Source organism: Eubalaena glacialis, chromosome 15 (assembly GCF_028564815.1).
Source record: "Eubalaena glacialis isolate mEubGla1 chromosome 15, mEubGla1.1.hap2.+ XY, whole genome shotgun sequence".
NCBI classification, from domain to species: domain Eukaryota; kingdom Metazoa; phylum Chordata; class Mammalia; order Artiodactyla; family Balaenidae; genus Eubalaena; species Eubalaena glacialis.
The window spans coordinates 66,107,670-66,124,862 of record NC_083730.1 but is presented as its reverse complement, the minus strand read 5'-3'; the positions used below and the strand labels follow the sequence as shown (position 1 = coordinate 66,124,862).

The window sequence follows — 17,193 nt, the reverse complement described above, 5'->3', positions numbered from 1 at the left end:
CCAATGCAGGGGACACGGGTTCGAGCCCTGGTCTGGGAAGATCCCACATGCCGCGGAGCAACTAGGCCCGTGAGCCACAATTACTGAGCCTGCGCATCTGGAGCCTGTGCTCCACAACAAGAGAGGCCGCGATAATGAGAGGCCCGCACACCGCGATGAAGAGGGGCCCCCACTTGCCACAACTAGAGAAAGCCCTCGCACAGAAACGAAGACCCAACACAGCCATAAATAAATAACTAATTAAAAAAAAAGAAAAAAAAAGACTGAGACCTCGCTCCCAGCCCACACCTGCACCTGCCCAGGCGGGCCACAGGTGGAGGGGACACCGGCCCGGCATTACCTGGTCGAAGGCCCGGAGAGGGACACTGCGTATCATGACAGTGGCATCCAGGCCGAGCCCAGTGAGGAAGCCAGCACACTCCAGGGCCACGTCTGCCAGAGCAGGCTAAGGAACACTAACGGGAGCTAGGCAGCAAGACCCCCGGTGCCCCCGCCAGCAGCCCCCGTCTCCACCAGTCCCCAGCAGCCCAGAAGAGTCTCCAACACTGGCTGCAGAGACACCCTCCCCACCGCCCCCATCTCTCAAACGCACGTCCAGGGCAAGGTGGAGGCTCCCTTCAGCACCCACAGGCCAGGCGGGTTCTGCCTCCACGGGGCCTCTGTCCAGACTCCCTGGAGGTTAACCAAGGGGCCTGTGTGGTGAAGGACAGGAGACGTGCCCAGACCTCAGTGCCTCCATCTCCCTGCAGACACGCCCTCCACCCTCCCTGGTGTTACTACTCCCTCTTAAGGAACCGGCCTGAGTGGGGCTGCTCTCCAGGGAGGACCGTCTGCCTCACGGCTGTGACCAGCTGCCCAGCCAGCAAGTGGCTCAGGAAGAGCCTCCAGGAAGCCCCAGCCTCAAAGGTCAACCTCAAATTGTCCCTCGAGCACAGGTCATCCGCCCTGAGTGGGCCTGTAAGTGCCTGTAAGTGCCTGGTTCCAGGTGGCAGAGGGCAAGCCCCATGGGAGAGAGTGCGGCAAGGGGGGGAGGCGGGCCTGGGGCCCAAGCTTCCACTCTCAGGACGGTGAACACAGCTGTCTATCTGTCTGTCACCTGCACGCAGCAAAGGATACAGCTGGCCCCAACCACCAACCTGTAAGAGAGATGGACAGAGAGAGAGAAATTGAGTCTCACACGTGGCCGCCATGATGCACGCAGCCATCCCTGGTGGGGCTCTGAGGGGGACGGGGCCCTGCAGCCTTCATGCAGGGCGCCTGTCAGCTGACATGTCACTATTGTGGAGTCCCTGCGGCTAACTGTTCAAACAGGCAGTCCCAATGTACAAAACCCACTTCCCAGAGCTCCAGCTGTAAATGACAAACAGAGCTGCTGGTTTGGGAAATTGCCTGGTGGCGAAGGAATGAGTGGCCAGGGACAAAACAGCACGTCCCGGGGATGGGCCTGGAGGCGGGACAAACATGGACGAAGCCCAGTCAGAAGAAGCAGGAGGCTTTTCCTTCTCTCCTAAGGAAAGTTCTGCCTTGGGTTCCTCTGGACCTCCTGCAGCCAGGCTGGAAACAGACGGGGAGGCGCCAGACGTGGGGCGGCTCCTGGAAGCCCTGTCTGTGGGCAGAACACTCTGGGACCACGGGGCCCAGGCAGACGGCCCACCCCATGCCCACCCAGCCCTACTGCACACAGGCCTGTGGCTGGGAGAGTCAGCTCCCCGAGCAAGGGCAGCCGGGGAGAGGGACACAGGACGCTGGGACCCAGCAGATCCTCTCCTGTTATTCAGCTGCACACACCCTGCATGCATACATGTGCACACACACACACTTGCACACGTGTACACATGAACAGAACTGAACACAGAGTGGAGACTCCCAGCCCGGGCGGCGTGTGGGTGGGCTTGTCAGATCACCCCTCAGCCTTTGAACGAGAGGAGGTGATGCAAGGATGGATAAGCAAATGTCAGCTCTGATCCCAGCAGGTACTAATGATATAATTCCATTTCAAACAGCAGCACATCTCTGGGAATACTGCTGCCGGTGCCTGCGGGAAGCAACTGGCACACGGCTTCCTCTCAGGAGCTGGGACAGGACCGTGCTGGCATCCTGTGCAGGGTGAGTGGGGAGAGCTCGGCGTGTGAGGCACACACACATAGGCACAATGCACATGTCTGCGCATGGGTACACTCAACGTTACACAACCTGCCCTCCCTGAGTTTTGACGTGTATGGGGAACGGGGACAAGCCTTTCTTTAAAATATGAAACTACGAGTTACTTAAAATGCAAACAGGCTTGAGCTGCTTTGAACATCCTGCCCCAATGCAAGGACCAATGAAGAGCATCCGTGTGGACCTCATGGTGCCCTGTGCTCCCACTCAGGGTGGCCAAGGCCTGGGCAACCGTGCCATGCAGGTGCTGGGGAGCCCACTGCCCGCCTGCTGGGCTGTCCTGCTCGTCCGAGCCTTCCTGTCTCCATAGAGCAGACCCTCTTGGCGGGGGGTGGCTGCAGCCTGAAGCCCGCAGCCCAGCTCCAGGCAACGCAGCAACATGGTCTCCTGATTTTGGCAAAAGCGTTTTGTTCCTGCAGCCCCGGGCACCTCCCCAAGCCCTGCAGGGAGCAGGGTAGGGAGGCGGGGTGGGCCCCCCACTCCCACCTCAAGGTCATGGTACCCCCAGCCCCAGGCTACTGGCTCCGAGCCGCCAACATAGGGCACATCTGGGGGACAGGCGCCAGCCAGGCCGGGCCTCAGTGGGCGTTCTTGACCAAGCATGGGCGGCTGAAACCTCACAGCGGGCAGGCGTCCCCTGGCCCTGATGGTCACCTTGGGCCTCATCTTGTCTCCAAGAGGAAAGATGGTCAACAGTGTTGGTTTTCACTCCACCCTGCCCCACCTAGGTGACCCCAGCCTGGGTGGGGCTGAAGCTGGTGCCAAGGCAAAGTGCCCAGGGCAGGCCCTGCCGGCAAAGGGAGGACCTGGGGAGGCGGGGCCTCTGAGGACTGGACACATGGCCTCACACTGCAGCAGGACACCCCACGGGGGCTCCACCTGCACCCAGAGCCCCGCTCAGCTGTGTGTGTGTTCGGGGAGCCCCCCTGTGTGCCCTTCAGTGCTGCAAACACTGTACTCCAAGGTGTAACTGCAGTGGGATTAGCCTGATCACAGGGCTGGCTCTCTCCTTAAAGTCTGAAGGGGGAGAAAGCAGAAACAAAGCCTTCCTTCAGGCCTTGGAGCCCCAGCTTAAAGAGCTCTCCACCTGCCTCTTGAGTCTGAAGGCCCCGATCCGCTCCCCGGGGGTGCACCCACACAGCGTGGGGGCCCTGCAGCTGTCCTGCCATCGCAGGAAATGCTGGGGCCACGGAGCTCGGGGCCCCCAGGAGCAGCTGGACACAATGTCCAGAGAGCACCAAGACTCTCGGGGGCAAAGGCGGGTGGGGCAACCGCGGAGGCTGAGGGCCGGATCTCCAGGCCTGAGCTGCTGGCCACCCAGCCTCATGCAGACGCCCCTGAAGGACGGTCCAGCCGCGGCCCGCACTCCATCGTGGGGAGGAAGACAGGACGCCGCGGAGCCCACGGGCCCTTGGGAGCCGGCCAGTGGAGGCTCCACCGCTGCAGGCCGAGGCCAGGCACGCTGGGCACCCTCGGCCGCCGGCTGGCCTCCTGGCCGGGGCCAAGTGGGAAGGTCCCGCCCGGCTTCAGGAGGCCTCCAGGGCCGGGGGCAGCCCTCGGGTCCATATTCATTTCAGCTCCATTTTAAAGGCGAGTTAAAATAAACACGGGGAATATTTATAAGGCAAATAAATCTGGCAGAAACAGCCCCTCGGAGTGTGAGCAGAGGCCCCCCCTAGCCCAGCCCAAGCTGATAAAATACAGAAATGCTACTGTAGACCCTCGGGCTTATTTTGACTGCAGGCAGGAATGTAAGGAGTAAACACTGACTCCCGTATCACACTGTTACAACTTGCATCCACAGCTCCGCACAAAAGCTGCGTTTCACAGAAGCATCGTACAGGGATATATCTCCAGCTTAATTTTTAAAAAAACCATTTCCTCACATAAATCATGCTCAGAACGGAACGGGTGACTGATACATTGCAAACACTTTTTTCCTTAAACAATAACATACCTAGATTCCTTCTAAACGAAAGAGCTTTTTTAAAAAAGTCTTCTAAACGTTTTTTTTTCTGAAGAAAATAAACACTTTCCTGACCCCAATATCTGGGGCTGTCTTCCCGGCCGCGCAGGCCGCTGCCCCAGCACGTGGTCACTGGGGGCAGCCGCGCGGGGCCCTTGCGCCCGGGCCTCCTTCCGGCCTGTGCGGCCTCTCCGCGCACCAGCCTCCGGTGAGCAGCGGGCAGTGAGAGCCGCCAGACACCGGCCCCTCCTGGAGGTGGACTTGGCTCTCAAAATGTAACGGGGAAATAGCAAACGAGAGAAAATAAAACACACAGGAACTAATTTAACAAAAGACCAGGATTCAGAAACTGCTGGCCTTCGGTGATGGGCGGAGATTACCGGGCCACACCGAGCGGGGTGCCAGTGTCCAGGCGGCCGCAGGTTGAAGGCCATCGGCACCACGGTCTCCACAGTCCACCTCGGAGAGGCTGGCAAAGTGCCTCAGTGACCCAGAGAAATCAATGCGCAAGAAAACAACGCAGGTCTGAAGACCACGCTGGGCACTTGTGCAGCGGTAGGGACCCCGAATCAGGGCCAGAGCAGGACTGGGCTCCACTTGGAGGAGCTTCCAGGCTTGTGGGAGGGGCTGGTGGTGGACGCATGGGACCCCGTCTCTGCCGCAGATGTGCTGCAGACGCCCCAAGGCCCTGGGACCCACAGGAAATCCAGGGCTTTTGTCAAAAACGATCTTGGGGGGGAAAGGCCCTCCTGAACATGCAATAAATCTAACAGCCATTAAGTGTAAAAGAGCCTAAGCTACACTTAAAAAAAAAGACCAAAACATTTGTATGTTACATGAGTTAAAAGGACAAGCTGAGAAAATCTGCAATTGTAAACAACACGGGATCTCAGCCCTGACAGCAAACCTGTGGGAAGATAAGAAAGAGAAAAGCCAGAGAGCAGGCCCAGGAGCGAGCAGCCCCCATTCACAGCCACACACACTCACACTCACAGACACAGACACACGCTTACTCACAGACACACACTCACGACTCACACACTCAATTTTAAACGGCCAATAATTGCACAAAAGACCACATAATAGCAAATGCAAATGAAACCAGGCCACATTTAACCTACTAGTCAGAGACAAAACAACAAATAACCCAGATACTATGGCGTAAAGAGAAAACGTGATAAATGTGACATCAGAAAAATTAACAACTATTCCCAAGTCGAAGCACCAACCACAGCCTGGGGGCCCTGTGGGAGGCGAGGCGGTGGCCGGGGCCAGGAGCCTGACCGCAGATGGAAGTGGCTGCGCTCCCTCCACACCCCCGCAGGGAGCAGGAGAGGCTCCCTTCCCTTCAGGCCCCATGGAAATGCCGAGGCAGCATCAGGCAGGGAGCGCAGCACAGGCGCCCAGCCGGGACCGCAGTTCTCTACTGTGGACATGGCCCTGACCGCGCACACGACACGTAAGAAACACTGAGACAACAAGAAGACGCACGTTGGGGTTTTCATTGCAGCCTTCCACAACGAGGTGGCCGCGAGTGGTGGGAGGTCACACCAAGCCACCCCCATGCCAGGGGCCGTGCCCAGCCCTGAACAAGGACATCTCGTGAGGCTGGGATAGCAAGGACAAGCAGAGCGCAGCACGAGCACACGCGCAAGCTCTCACACACATGCTCACGTGTTCACACACATGCTCACGTGTACACATACATGCCCTCACCCATGCTGACACATGCACACTTGCACACACCTGCCCACCCCGGGCATGCCCTCGGGCCATCGGCAGCCGGTCCCCCGCAGCCCAGCACTATGACAGCCGAGCCTCTGTCGCCCTCTGGTGGCCTCTACGGTCCCTGCGAGCATGAGGTCCCCTCGGTGTCCAGGAAGCAGCACCCAGACCTGGACCCCATGCCAGGAGTGAACCCGGCCCTTGGCCACAGGGGGGCCAGTCACGCTGCAGGCCTGGCTTCACAGCTGGGCTCTGGTTTCTGGCAGCCCAAGCCTTTGCTGATTTCAGGGAAGCCCAGGTGACAAACAGATGAAAACGGGGATGTTCGATCGGAGCCAGAGGGGGACCAGGGCTTTCCCCCAGGGCCCACTCACCTACCCACCCACCCAGATGGCCCTGAGGACCCGCTGGGACCTGCAGCTCCTGGGAACCCTGGTGAAAACCTGCGCCCCAGACAATAACGGCCACTCACTGTGACTCAGTCCTGGGAGAGTGTCAGCCCCAAATGGGCACAGGGCCGGGCTTTTTGCCCTTTCCTCAGGTAGGTGGGAAAGAATGCGCTACAGAGGGGCAGCGGCGTGTGCTCCCCGCCTGGCCGTGTGCACAGGGGAGTGGGGCCCCTTGGGCACCCCCAGGCCTTACGTTTTTCCAGGGGACTCCTTCAGCCAGAAGATGTCATCACTCGTAATCCCGTATTCCAAGGCACCTTCGATCTATCCGGGAAAAGGGTCAATGTGAGGTCCACGTCCCCGGCTGCCCCGGGGCTCCCTCCGAGGATGCCCAGTTTGCAGACACAACTGGGCCAGAACCACCTGCCCACATGTGGCTGCACCTCCTCGGGTGCGGCCTCTGGGACAGGGGACACGGCCGCTCCCTGGGGGGCCCGGGGCAGCGGCTCCTTCCTCTCGCTCTCCAGGACTCCCCCCAGATCCAGACCCAGGGCTGTGGGGAGCAAGGGGTGAAGTGGGGCGGGCCAGCTCCCAGGGTGCCAGGCTGAAGGCTGGAGGCTGGATGCGACCGACCGGGGGCCCTTGAGGGACAGCACGGTGGGCCCTGTGCCCGGGAGTTGTTCAGGTCACCCCATACCCCAGCAGGTGGGGGACACAGGACACGTCCTCTCTATGGCCCCTGAGAGTCAGATGTGTTGGGAGAGAGGAAACGGATTTCAAACAGTTTACGGTTCCAATTGGCAAAAAAAATAAAGTCAGGAATTTCTTAAGTTTGCTCAAGAAGATCGAAAGGTCTGGATATCAAAGGGACTAAAACACAACAAGTGTTGGCAGGCACCGGGGCGGGCAGCCAAGAGCAGAGTAGCCACTAAGCGGCTTCCCCAGGACCCGAGGCTCCCGCTTCACCCCCCACCCCCACGCCCCCTGCCCCTCAGGCAAGCGGACAGCAGGGAGAGTCCAGGCCAGTCCCCTCGCAGGCGCTCTGGCAGCCGCGTGCAGGGTGGAGCTGAGCTGATCCCTGGGCCCCAGGAACTGACCACGGCCATCAGGGGCTTTGAGTGGAGCCAACGTGGGCCCAGCTGTGGGTGAGGGATCACTAATGGTCACCACTTGGCCCCTGCCTATGTGGCTACTGGAACAAGCGCCCTCCTCTCCTACGGAGCCACACATCCTGCCCAGGGCCACCTGGCACAGCTGTCTGGTCCCCTCTGGAGGCTGCTCTTGCTGGGCTGACAGCGGCAGGGGCCGCGTCGCGGTCCTGAGGACTGGAGTGTGTACTTGCCTTGGCGCTCTCCCAGCTCCTGTTTCCAGTGGAAGCACAGAACTGGACGGAGGTTCAGATTTAAGAGTCTGCGAGGACGCAGAACCACGCCCTTGGTCCTCCCCATCCACCTGTCTGGGCCTATGTCTGGGTCTGGGGTGGCCTTGAGCACTGGCCTCCAGGTCCCGCAGAAGCAGGAGGTGGGGGCGAAGGCAGAGCGTCCCCCACCAGGCTGAGCGCTGAGGGTGGGGCACCTCGCAAAGACGGGGGGACTTCCTGGGTCTGGTGTTTAAGCACATCTCTGCCCAATCACTAGCTGGCCACTGAGCAGAGACCTCAGTAGCCTCACAGGACACAGAATAAAGAGTTTACAAAATCGGTCCAGAAAAATCACCCAACAGCCAAGCAGCAATAAACGAAATCCCAAAGTGGAGGGAGATCCTAGCTTCCAGAGTGAACGTGTCATTTTATTTGAAATGATCACTTTTCAGCAAAACATCACAAGACACGAGAAGAAACCAAAAAGGATGAACCCCACGCACTGCAGGTGGGGATGTAAACGGTGAGGCTGCCCCCCGCCCCCAGGGCCTGGGACCTCCACCCCCAGGTGTCTGCCCAGGAGAAGGGACAACTCGCATCCACATGGGCTCCCAGCAGCATCACTCATAACAAAGTGGAAACAACCCAGAGGTCCACCACGCAAGCGGACAACAGAATGTCACACCCGCCGCAGAACATCACTCAGCCATAAGCTGGTCAAAGAGGCCATGCATCTCAACCCACTGATGTGAAACGTCCAGAACAGACAAATCCACAGAGACAGAGAGCAGGCTGCTGGGGCCGGGGGAGGGGGGCGGGAGCGACGGCTGATGGGGCTAGGGTTTCGTTCTGGGCGGATGAAACATTCTGAGATTCAGTAGTGGGACCGACGGGTGAACGACTCTGAGTCAACTGGAACTCACTGGACTGTACCCTTTGAAAGGGTGCATTTTATGGTATGTGAGTTTCACGTCAACTAAAGAACAAGATTTGGGTTTGGGGGAGGAGGAACAAGGCTGAAGTCCCAAACGTTCCAACATTCTGAGGCTAAAAAGGAGGAAACACGGGAGATAGAGAAGAAGTGACGTGGGGACAGGAAGAGGGCAGGCGGGGGCTGGCCCAGCAGCTGAGGAACGTGAGAGCCGGTCTCGGGACTCAGCCAAGTGGGGATGTGGGAACCTGGCTCAGCAGAGGGCACTCAAGAGCACGGGCAGTGGAAAGTGACAGCCGTGAGCACAGGGCCACTTGGAGGAAAGCGGGGAGTGGGAGGTGCACGTCACCAGACCATGAACGGGGTGGGGGGGTGGGGGCTCCTGAGGACACTCACGTGCGTGGGGTACCTCGGCCGCCCTCCGGTGGCGATGACAATGTGGTCGGCCGAAAGCAGAGTCTGAGAAGAAACCGAGAAAGCCACAGTCACCCGGGTCACCTGTGGTCCCCACTCGAGGGCTCCACCAGCTTCCCCATCACAGCCTCTGCCCTGAAGTGTGGACCCTGTGGCAGCAGCCCCAGGGACTGGCAGGAGAGCCTCTAAGTCCAAGCACTTCACAGTTTACACAGCATCGCACGGGGGGTAAGGTCTCCTGGAATCCCCGCAAACCCCTGCAGGGCTGCAGCCGCCTGAGCAGCGGGCAGCCTGGCATGGTCACTTCCTCCTTCACAAAGAATTAGACTGGCCTCGGCCCCAGAGGAACATCGTATCAATCCCAGCAGCGCTGATCTCCAAGGACAGCGCTGAGGCCGAGCAGAGCTGAGGTCCACCCGCCTGGGCCACAGACTGACCCACGGACTGGCCTGTGCTGCCCCAGGGGCCCCGGGAGGTGGGCGCTCACCTCTTCCCCACCTTTTGAGACACCACAAACCATGTGTGGGTTGACAAAGCTGGCCTTGAAGTTAAAGTACTTCACTTTTCTGCAAAATAAAAATAGGATGTTCAAACATTTCCCCTGCAAATGAGGCATCACCTCAGGATTAAATAGGGAGCACTAGGCAGATGGCTACAATGTGAGCTCAGGCCACCCATGGCTCACGGGGGGCAAAAGGAGTGTGTGGACCCGCACCGGGAAGCATGGGGCGCGGCTGCTGTCTCCCCAGGGTTCCCTGGGACGTGGTGACCACAGCTGCCATGGAGGGGTGTCTTAAGGGCCCAAGTTCAGCCCCGGTGTGTGAGGACAGAGGTGGCCAGGCCTCCCCCGAGGTCAGTCCTGTCACCTGGACACCCTCCACCAGGAAGGGGAGGCCCCCACATGCACCCAGTTACCCTCCCCCCAAAACACCCACGGACCTCCTGCTGGTAAGGGGGGTGCCCAGCAGGGAGGGGACGGTGAGGCGGGGAGAGCAGGCACCGCGAGGGGGGAGGGTGGCCGGGCTTTCTAACCCGGGTCTCATGCCTCCTCCTCCTGGGGAGTCCTCACGTGCCCCAGGACCCGCCCAGAGCCTAGCGCGGCGTTAGTACCTGTCCTGCAGCTGGACCCGGTGCCCCCAGTTCAGGGACTTCACGTGGTTCTGAACGGCTTCTGCCATTTTCCCCCTGTTGACACAAAGCACGATGCTTAAAGCCACCACACAAGTGTCAGCTGTGGTCCCGCCACAGATTATTAGAGGCAAACAGCCCTTAACAGAAATGCCCAGAGGCAGAGGGGTTTCTCAAGGTGGTAAAGGTGACGTTTGTCCCCACGGCTGCCGCCCCAGGGCCAGGTTTGGGGCTTCAGACCGAGGGGCTCCGAGCGGACCACGTGCCACCCGCCAGGCCTGAAGCACCGCAGCCTTTGGGCCGAGCGTCCTTCCAGGGGTGTCCTGGGCGCCGTGGGGCAAGTGGCAGCGTCCCAGGCTCCACCCAGGGGATGTGCAGCCCCCACTGTGGAGATCACCAAAAACGTCTCCACACTTTGCCCACTGCTGGGGGCCCAGAGGTGCTCCTGGGTGAGAATCGCGCCCGCAGCTCCTGTGACGCTGATGGGATCGGCCGTCCCCCACGCGCCCTCACCAGTCGTGCAGGGGCTGGGCCACCTTCCAGCCGTAGTGGGGGGCGTCGTGGATCATGCCCCCTAGCAGCGCCGCCTGGTGCATCAGCTTCTTGGGGATGCAGCCGACGTTCACGCAGGTGCCACCAAGGCCCCACCGGGTGCCTGGGGAGGTGGGAAGAGCACACAAACCGGGTTCAGGTGAGCCAGGCCAGCCCTGCTCTACAGCTGTTTCCAATTCCTTTTAGTTGCTTTAACTCCAACGCGGCCCAGGTGAACCTGCCGTGTGGACGCGTCGGCTGCGGTTGCATTCAGACTTGGTTTAAATGAGGAGGATGAGGAACCTACAGTGATGGCAGATTCCCCGAGAAGCAGGACGCCGTCCGGAGACTGGGCAGCAGTCCAGGGCGCAGCCACCCTCTGTATGTGACCCCCCCCACACCTTCTCCAGGGCGCAGCCACCCTCTGTATGTGACCCCCCCACACCTTCCCCAGGACACACGGCTCCCGGCGGGGGCTGCCTACCTCGGGGGGAAGGCTCCACGTAGTCCACCACGGCCACCTTCTTCCCCAGCTGAGCGGCTGGAAGGACCAGAGAAGCAGGCAGGTGAGTACAACCAGGGACTGATTCAGGGTCGGGGACCCCAGGAGCCCACAAGGCCCAGAGGAGGTTGGGGAAGGACCGGGCCAGCAGCCGCCCACGAGCTATGCAGCCGGGTCTCCCACTGCCTCTGCCCCCAGCTATGCTGCCCCTAGATGGGCACCCCGACCTCTTCCTGACCGCAGGCTCTGCACCACCCACCACAGCAGTGCTGGGACGCACCCCCCCCCCACCTGGTTGCAGGTCCAGCACAGGCCCAGGGCTCACCCCAAGCACACTCCCTGGAGGCATCACAGGGAGGCCCCCGGCTCGCTCCCCAGGCCCTCCCTCACTCCTCTCTTCCCCAGACACCATGTGGGGTGGCCCTCGGTCTACCCTGGTCAGAGCCCCCAGGTGGACGTTTGCTGCCTCCTCTCAGGGTGAGGAAATGGAAGCTCGGAGGTCAAATGGCAGGTCCAGGTCAGCCAGGCCCCAAGACCAGGGCTCCAAACTGCACCCCTGCCTGGAGCCCCCTCCCTGGCCTCCCTCAACTGCACCCCTGCCTGGAGCCCCCAGCTGTCAGCAGGCTCCCCCAGCCACAAGCCCCAGGTTCTGAGGCCAGGACTAATCACAGGCTTCCCGCTGGCTCGCCTGTGACACTGCATCAGCCAGCCCTGGTCCCTGGCTGTGACGGCCCCGAGGGCACGCCCCACTTGTATGTCACGAGCCCACGAGTGTTTGAAACACTACAGAACATGCTTGATTCATGGCTACCAGCTACCAAGATTAGAACCAAATTTTAGAAGCCTTCATTAACAAAACCATTTCATTCAACTGAATTAAGATGGGATCCCAGTGCTTGATTTAAAGGCTCCGGCCAAGGGGACACCTCAGACATACCAATGCCCGGCTCCCAGGTCTGATCAGGATGGAGCAACAGGGACCAGAGTTAGCCTCCTGCTCAAAATAACCAAAAATCCTGACAAAATACACGAAATAATGGTTTCAAGAAACTGAATAAACGAAAACAAAGGCCAGCAATCTCTGAGAGACAGGAAAGGGACAAGGTGAGCCCCGCGACCAGAGAGTCTGCAGGACACAGCACGGAGGGGGCCCAGGCAGGTCCAGCAGGCTCCCGGCCTGAGAGTTCCTAGGACAGAGGACAGAGAGGAGAGAGAGGGGAAAGTACCTAAGGCCAGGACAGTGCTGCTCCCAGAAGCCAGCCTGGAGAAACGTTAACTCCTGGAGCACTGGGTGAGCATTAGGAAGGTCATGCCTCAGCAGTTGAGAATAATTAGCCCTAGACCGGGCACAGCGCCACAGCGCCTAACAAATCTTAAGCAGAAGACTCAAAAAGATCAAACTGTCTGTAGCTACATCCCAGAACATGCTCAGAGATATTTCTAGGAATATAAAAATATCCAGAAACCAGCAAGGTAAAGTCCAAAGTGTCTGGCACTCAAACAAAAATTACCAGGCACGCAAAGAAGCAGGAAAATACAGCCCTTAAAGGGAAAAATAGTCAATGGAAACTGACCAAGAACTGACACCAACGTCAGAATTAGTGGAAAAAAAAGTAAAACAGGTGTTTTAACTGTATTCCACATGTTCAAAAAGTCAAGAAGTAACGTGGAAGATAGAAAAAAGGACCCAAGTTGAACTGTAGAGATGAATACTGCACCGAGTGGGGTTCATGGTCAAGTAGACATCGCACACTCTTTTATTAGTGAATTTGAAAACAGGAATAGAAACTATCCACAATGGAAAGAGCTCTCATGAGCTCTGGGACAACCCGGAGCAGCCAGATGCTCAAGTCCCTTATAGAAAACGGTGCAGCATCTGCAGTAACCTTTACCTTAAATCATCTCTAGATTATAACACCTAACACAACGTTAACACTATGTAAGTAGTTGTAAATACAGTGTAAATGATAAATAGTTGCCAGTATGCGGCAAGTTCAAGTTTTGCTTTTTGGAATTTTCTGGAATTTAAAAAAAAATTTTTTTTTGATCTGTGGTTGGTTGAATCTGTGAATGTGGAGCCTGTGGATACAGAGGGCCGGCTGTACTGTCCCCTTGAATTCTATACCCAGAGAAAATATCTTTTTAAAATGAAGGCAGGGCTTCCCTGGTGGCGCAGTGGTTGGGAGTCCGCCTGCCGATGCAGGGGACACGGGTTCGAGCCCTGGTCTGGGAGGATCCCACATGCCGCGGAGCGACTGGGCCCGTGCGCCACAGCTGCTGAGCCTGCGCGTCTGGAGCCTGTGCTCCGCAACAAGAGAGGCCGCGATAGTGAGAGGCCGCGATAGTGAGGGGCCTGTGCACCGCGATGAAGAGTGGCCCCCGCTCGCCGCAACTAGAGAAAGCCCTCGCACAGAAACGAGGACCCAACACAGCCATAAATAAATAAATAAATAAATTTAAAATGAAGGCAGAGTAAAGATGTCTTCAGACTCACAAAAGCTGAAAGAATTTATAACCCCTAGAGCCACACGACAAGAAGTGTTCACGGACGTCCTTCCAGTAGGAGGAAAATGATGCCGGGTGGAAATTCAGATCCACAGAAAGGAACGGAAGCCCCAGAAATGACGACCACATGGGCAGATGTGTTAGTTTTTTCCTTATCGCTGAAATCTCTTCAGAAGGTCACTATTTAGGGACTTCCTTGGTGGCACGGTGGTTAAGACTCTGCGCTCCCAATGCAGGGGGCCCGGGTTCGTTCCCTGGTCGGGGAACTAGATCCCACGTGCATGCCGCAACTAAGAGTTTGCATGCCACAACTAGGGAGCCAGCGAGCCACAACTAAGGAGCCCTCCTGCCACAACTAAGACCCAGTGCAACCAAATAAATAAATATATAAAAATAAAAACAACAAAAAAATAATCAGTATAAAAAAAAAAGGTCACTGTTTAAACAAAAATTGTACAATGTGCTATGGAGTTTGTAACATGTAGAAGTGGAACGTGACTGGTGGGAGAGTGTCACCTGAAGGGGGACCGTGACACGGAAAGGTGCATGTCTCAAACCCGGAGGCAAAAACCTCACCACGTCTGCACGTTAATCCACAATGCACCAAAGGCCTAAATGTAAGAACTGAAGCTGTGAGGCTCTCAGAAGAAAACAGGCCTAAGTCTTTGTGACCTTGGATCGTGATGCTGTTTCTTGGATGTGACACCAAAAGCACAAGAAACAACAGATCAACTGACTTCATCAAAATTAAACACTTTTGTGCTGAAAAGGACACCATCAAGAAAGTGACAAGATAACCCCCAGGATGGGAGAAAGTAATTGAGAATTATGCATCTGATACGGATCTAATATCCAGAATATACGTGTGTGTGTATGTGTGTGTGTATTCTCATAACTCAATAATGAAAAAACAACCCAACTTAAAAATGGGCAAAGGTTCTAAACAGACATTTCTCCATAAATATAGAAACGGCCAATAAACACATGAAAAGATGCTCCATTAACCATGAGGGAAATACAAGTCAACCACAATGAGATACCACCTACCTCCCACCTACTTAGGATGGGCTACGATAGAAAAGACAGTAACAGGTGTTGGTGAGGATGTGGAGAAATTTGAACCCCACACTTCCTAGTGGGAATATAAAATGGTGCAGACACTTTGGAAAATAGTCTGGCAGCTCCTCAAAAGGTTAAACCTTGAGCTACCCTATCACCCAGCAATTCCACTCCTGGGAATCTGCCCAAGGGAAATAAAAGCACACGTCCATACAAAACCTGCAGGAATGTTCAGAGCAGCATTACTCATAACTGCCCCAAGCAGAAATAACCCAAACATCCACCAGCGGACAAGTGGATAAACAAAATGTGGTTCATCCACACTATTCAGCCCTAAAAAAGGAACGAAGTACTAACACACGCTGTATCACAGATGAACACTAAAAACATCATGCTAAGTGAGAGCAAAACCACACGTTTCTATGAAACATCCAGAACACAGGCCAGTCCATAGAGGCGGAAAGGAAACTAGTGGTAGCCTGGTGCTGAGGAGGGGAGGGGGACAGGTGACTACCAGTGGGTACAGAGTACCTGGGGGTGATGAGATGTTCTGAAATTGGTGGTGGTGATGGTTGCACAACTCTGTGAATATAAAATCCACTGAAATAGGCAGTTTAAATGAGTGATCTGTATGGTGTGTGACTTGTACCTCAGTAAAGCTGTTTTAAAAATATGAAACACTAGGGATAAATCTGACATAAGATGTGAAAGACCTGTATATTGAAATGACAAAATATTGCTGAAAGAAACGAAAAAATACCTAAATGAGAGATACGCCACATGACCCAGCTGTTCCACTTTTAGGAGATTATCCAAGAGATTTAAAACACACATCCACACAAAGACACACACACACATACACACACACACACACACACACACACGAATGTTCATAGCAGCACTGTTCACAACAGCCAAAAACTGGAAACAACCCAATCCACAGGCGAATGAACCAACCAAACGTGGTCTAGACATACAGTGGAATACTTATCAGTAATGAAAAGGCGTGAACTCTGGATACACACAGCAACACAGATGAATCTCCAAATAATTGTGCTTTGTGGGGAAGCCCGGAAAGTAAGAATACACACAGCATGATTTCATTTAGACAGAACTTTAGAAAATGCAAACTAATCTACAATGAGAGAAAGCAGATCAGTGGTTGCCTGGGGTTGCAGCGGGGAGGAGCGGGCCAACTGCAGAGACAATGCATTCAGCTCGTGGCTGCTCAGGAGCATCCCCACCCAGCCCGGAGAGCACCACTGCCCTCTCCAGGGGACCCGGAAGCCTGGAGGCCCTGCCATGCTGGCGGGATGCAGGACGCAGGACACGTACCTTCCTTGGCACAGGCTAGGCCGCCGGATCCCCCGCCAATCACCAGGAGGTCATAGCATTGCCGCCCTGCAGGGGTGAGGGGGAGACGTTGAGAAGGAAGGACCAGGAGCAGCCTGGGGCACAATCCCAGGAGGCCACACAGTTTCCAATGTGGTACAGGGTCCACTTTAGGGGATCGGAGTCCCATCCTGTGATGGTATGGGGTGACCACACATCCCCCAGCAGGCAGGAAGCAATGACGGGGTGCATGTTGTCTGCCCAGATCCCGAGACTAAGCAGGTGAGGCTGGCGGGGGTGTAATCCCCACCTCCCCACATCAGGAAGGTAATTGAACTGGCAGGACTGCCCTGAACTCAACTTCACCCAACGTTCTAGCAGACACGGGATTAAAACGTTTGTCTTGACTCCACATGTCTTTCCGTTGTAAAGGTCACCCTTTGTCACCAGTGAGGGAGAACAAGGGCGGCCCATGCGTCGGGCAACACGGCCTGGCCTCTCACAGTGCCCGGCGGGGCCTGGCAGGACTCTGAAACGCCTCTGGGTTCCTTGGAGGCCATTTGCACCCTCCACCCCTGCCCCCGGCACACAGGCCGCTGTGAGTCCTTCCTCCCTGCAGAAGCCACTATCCGTCTCCTGTAAATGCTGGCACAGAAGGCAGGCCAGAGACAACAGAAGCAGGGGGACGGCAAGGGCAGGTGTGTCCTTAGGTGTGGCCAACCTGTGAGAGCCCCGAGCTGGGGACCCCCAGCACCAGGCTCTGGCCCACTCCCCGTGGAGGGAGGAAGAAATAACGGAAGATCATCAGGACGTGGGGAGGTAGGCAGGGAGGTCAAGGCAGCTAGGGGCTGCATCCAGTTGCTCTCTCATCTCTGCTGCTCAGGGAGGCTCTGACCAGGAGAATGTCCCTACCTTCCATGGCAGATGCCCATCCCTCCTGCCGCCACTACAGGGTCCCGGCTGTCACCCCGCAGCCCCACTCTATCAGGCAGAGGGCAGTGCGAGCAGCTGGCTGCGTGGATTGTGGGCTTATCTTTGGCGGTGGGCTCTCCCCACGTGCACGCCCAGCAGCCCTCTCTGTCTGATAAGCACTTGGCAGAGGCCTCCGTGGGGCCTCTGTAGGCTCCACTGCAGGAAATCTGCCTTTAAACACCTGGGGGGTCTGGGTAGCCTGTAGGGGAGGAAGGACCC

General features: G+C 56.9%; 1 protein-coding gene across 3 annotated transcripts in view; it reads right to left on the bottom strand.

Moving 5' to 3' along the window:
- TXNRD2 (thioredoxin reductase 2) overlaps positions 1-17,193 on the bottom strand; it is a 34,928-nt gene that overhangs the window by 16,038 nt on the left and 1,697 nt on the right. For all 3 annotated transcript variants that reach the window (XM_061170367.1, XM_061170366.1, XM_061170368.1), the window contains exons 2-10: positions 16,006-16,071; positions 11,089-11,145; positions 10,587-10,728; positions 10,056-10,130; positions 9,433-9,511; positions 8,928-8,990; positions 6,494-6,564; positions 1,117-1,136; positions 341-432 (exon numbers count right to left, since the gene is read on the bottom strand). In XM_061170367.1, coding sequence (XP_061026350.1) covers positions 341-432; positions 1,117-1,136; positions 6,494-6,564; positions 8,928-8,990; positions 9,433-9,511; positions 10,056-10,130; positions 10,587-10,728; positions 11,089-11,145; positions 16,006-16,071 — 665 coding nt within the window. The remainder of the gene's footprint in view (positions 1-340; positions 433-1,116; positions 1,137-6,493; positions 6,565-8,927; positions 8,991-9,432; positions 9,512-10,055; positions 10,131-10,586; positions 10,729-11,088; positions 11,146-16,005; positions 16,072-17,193) is intronic.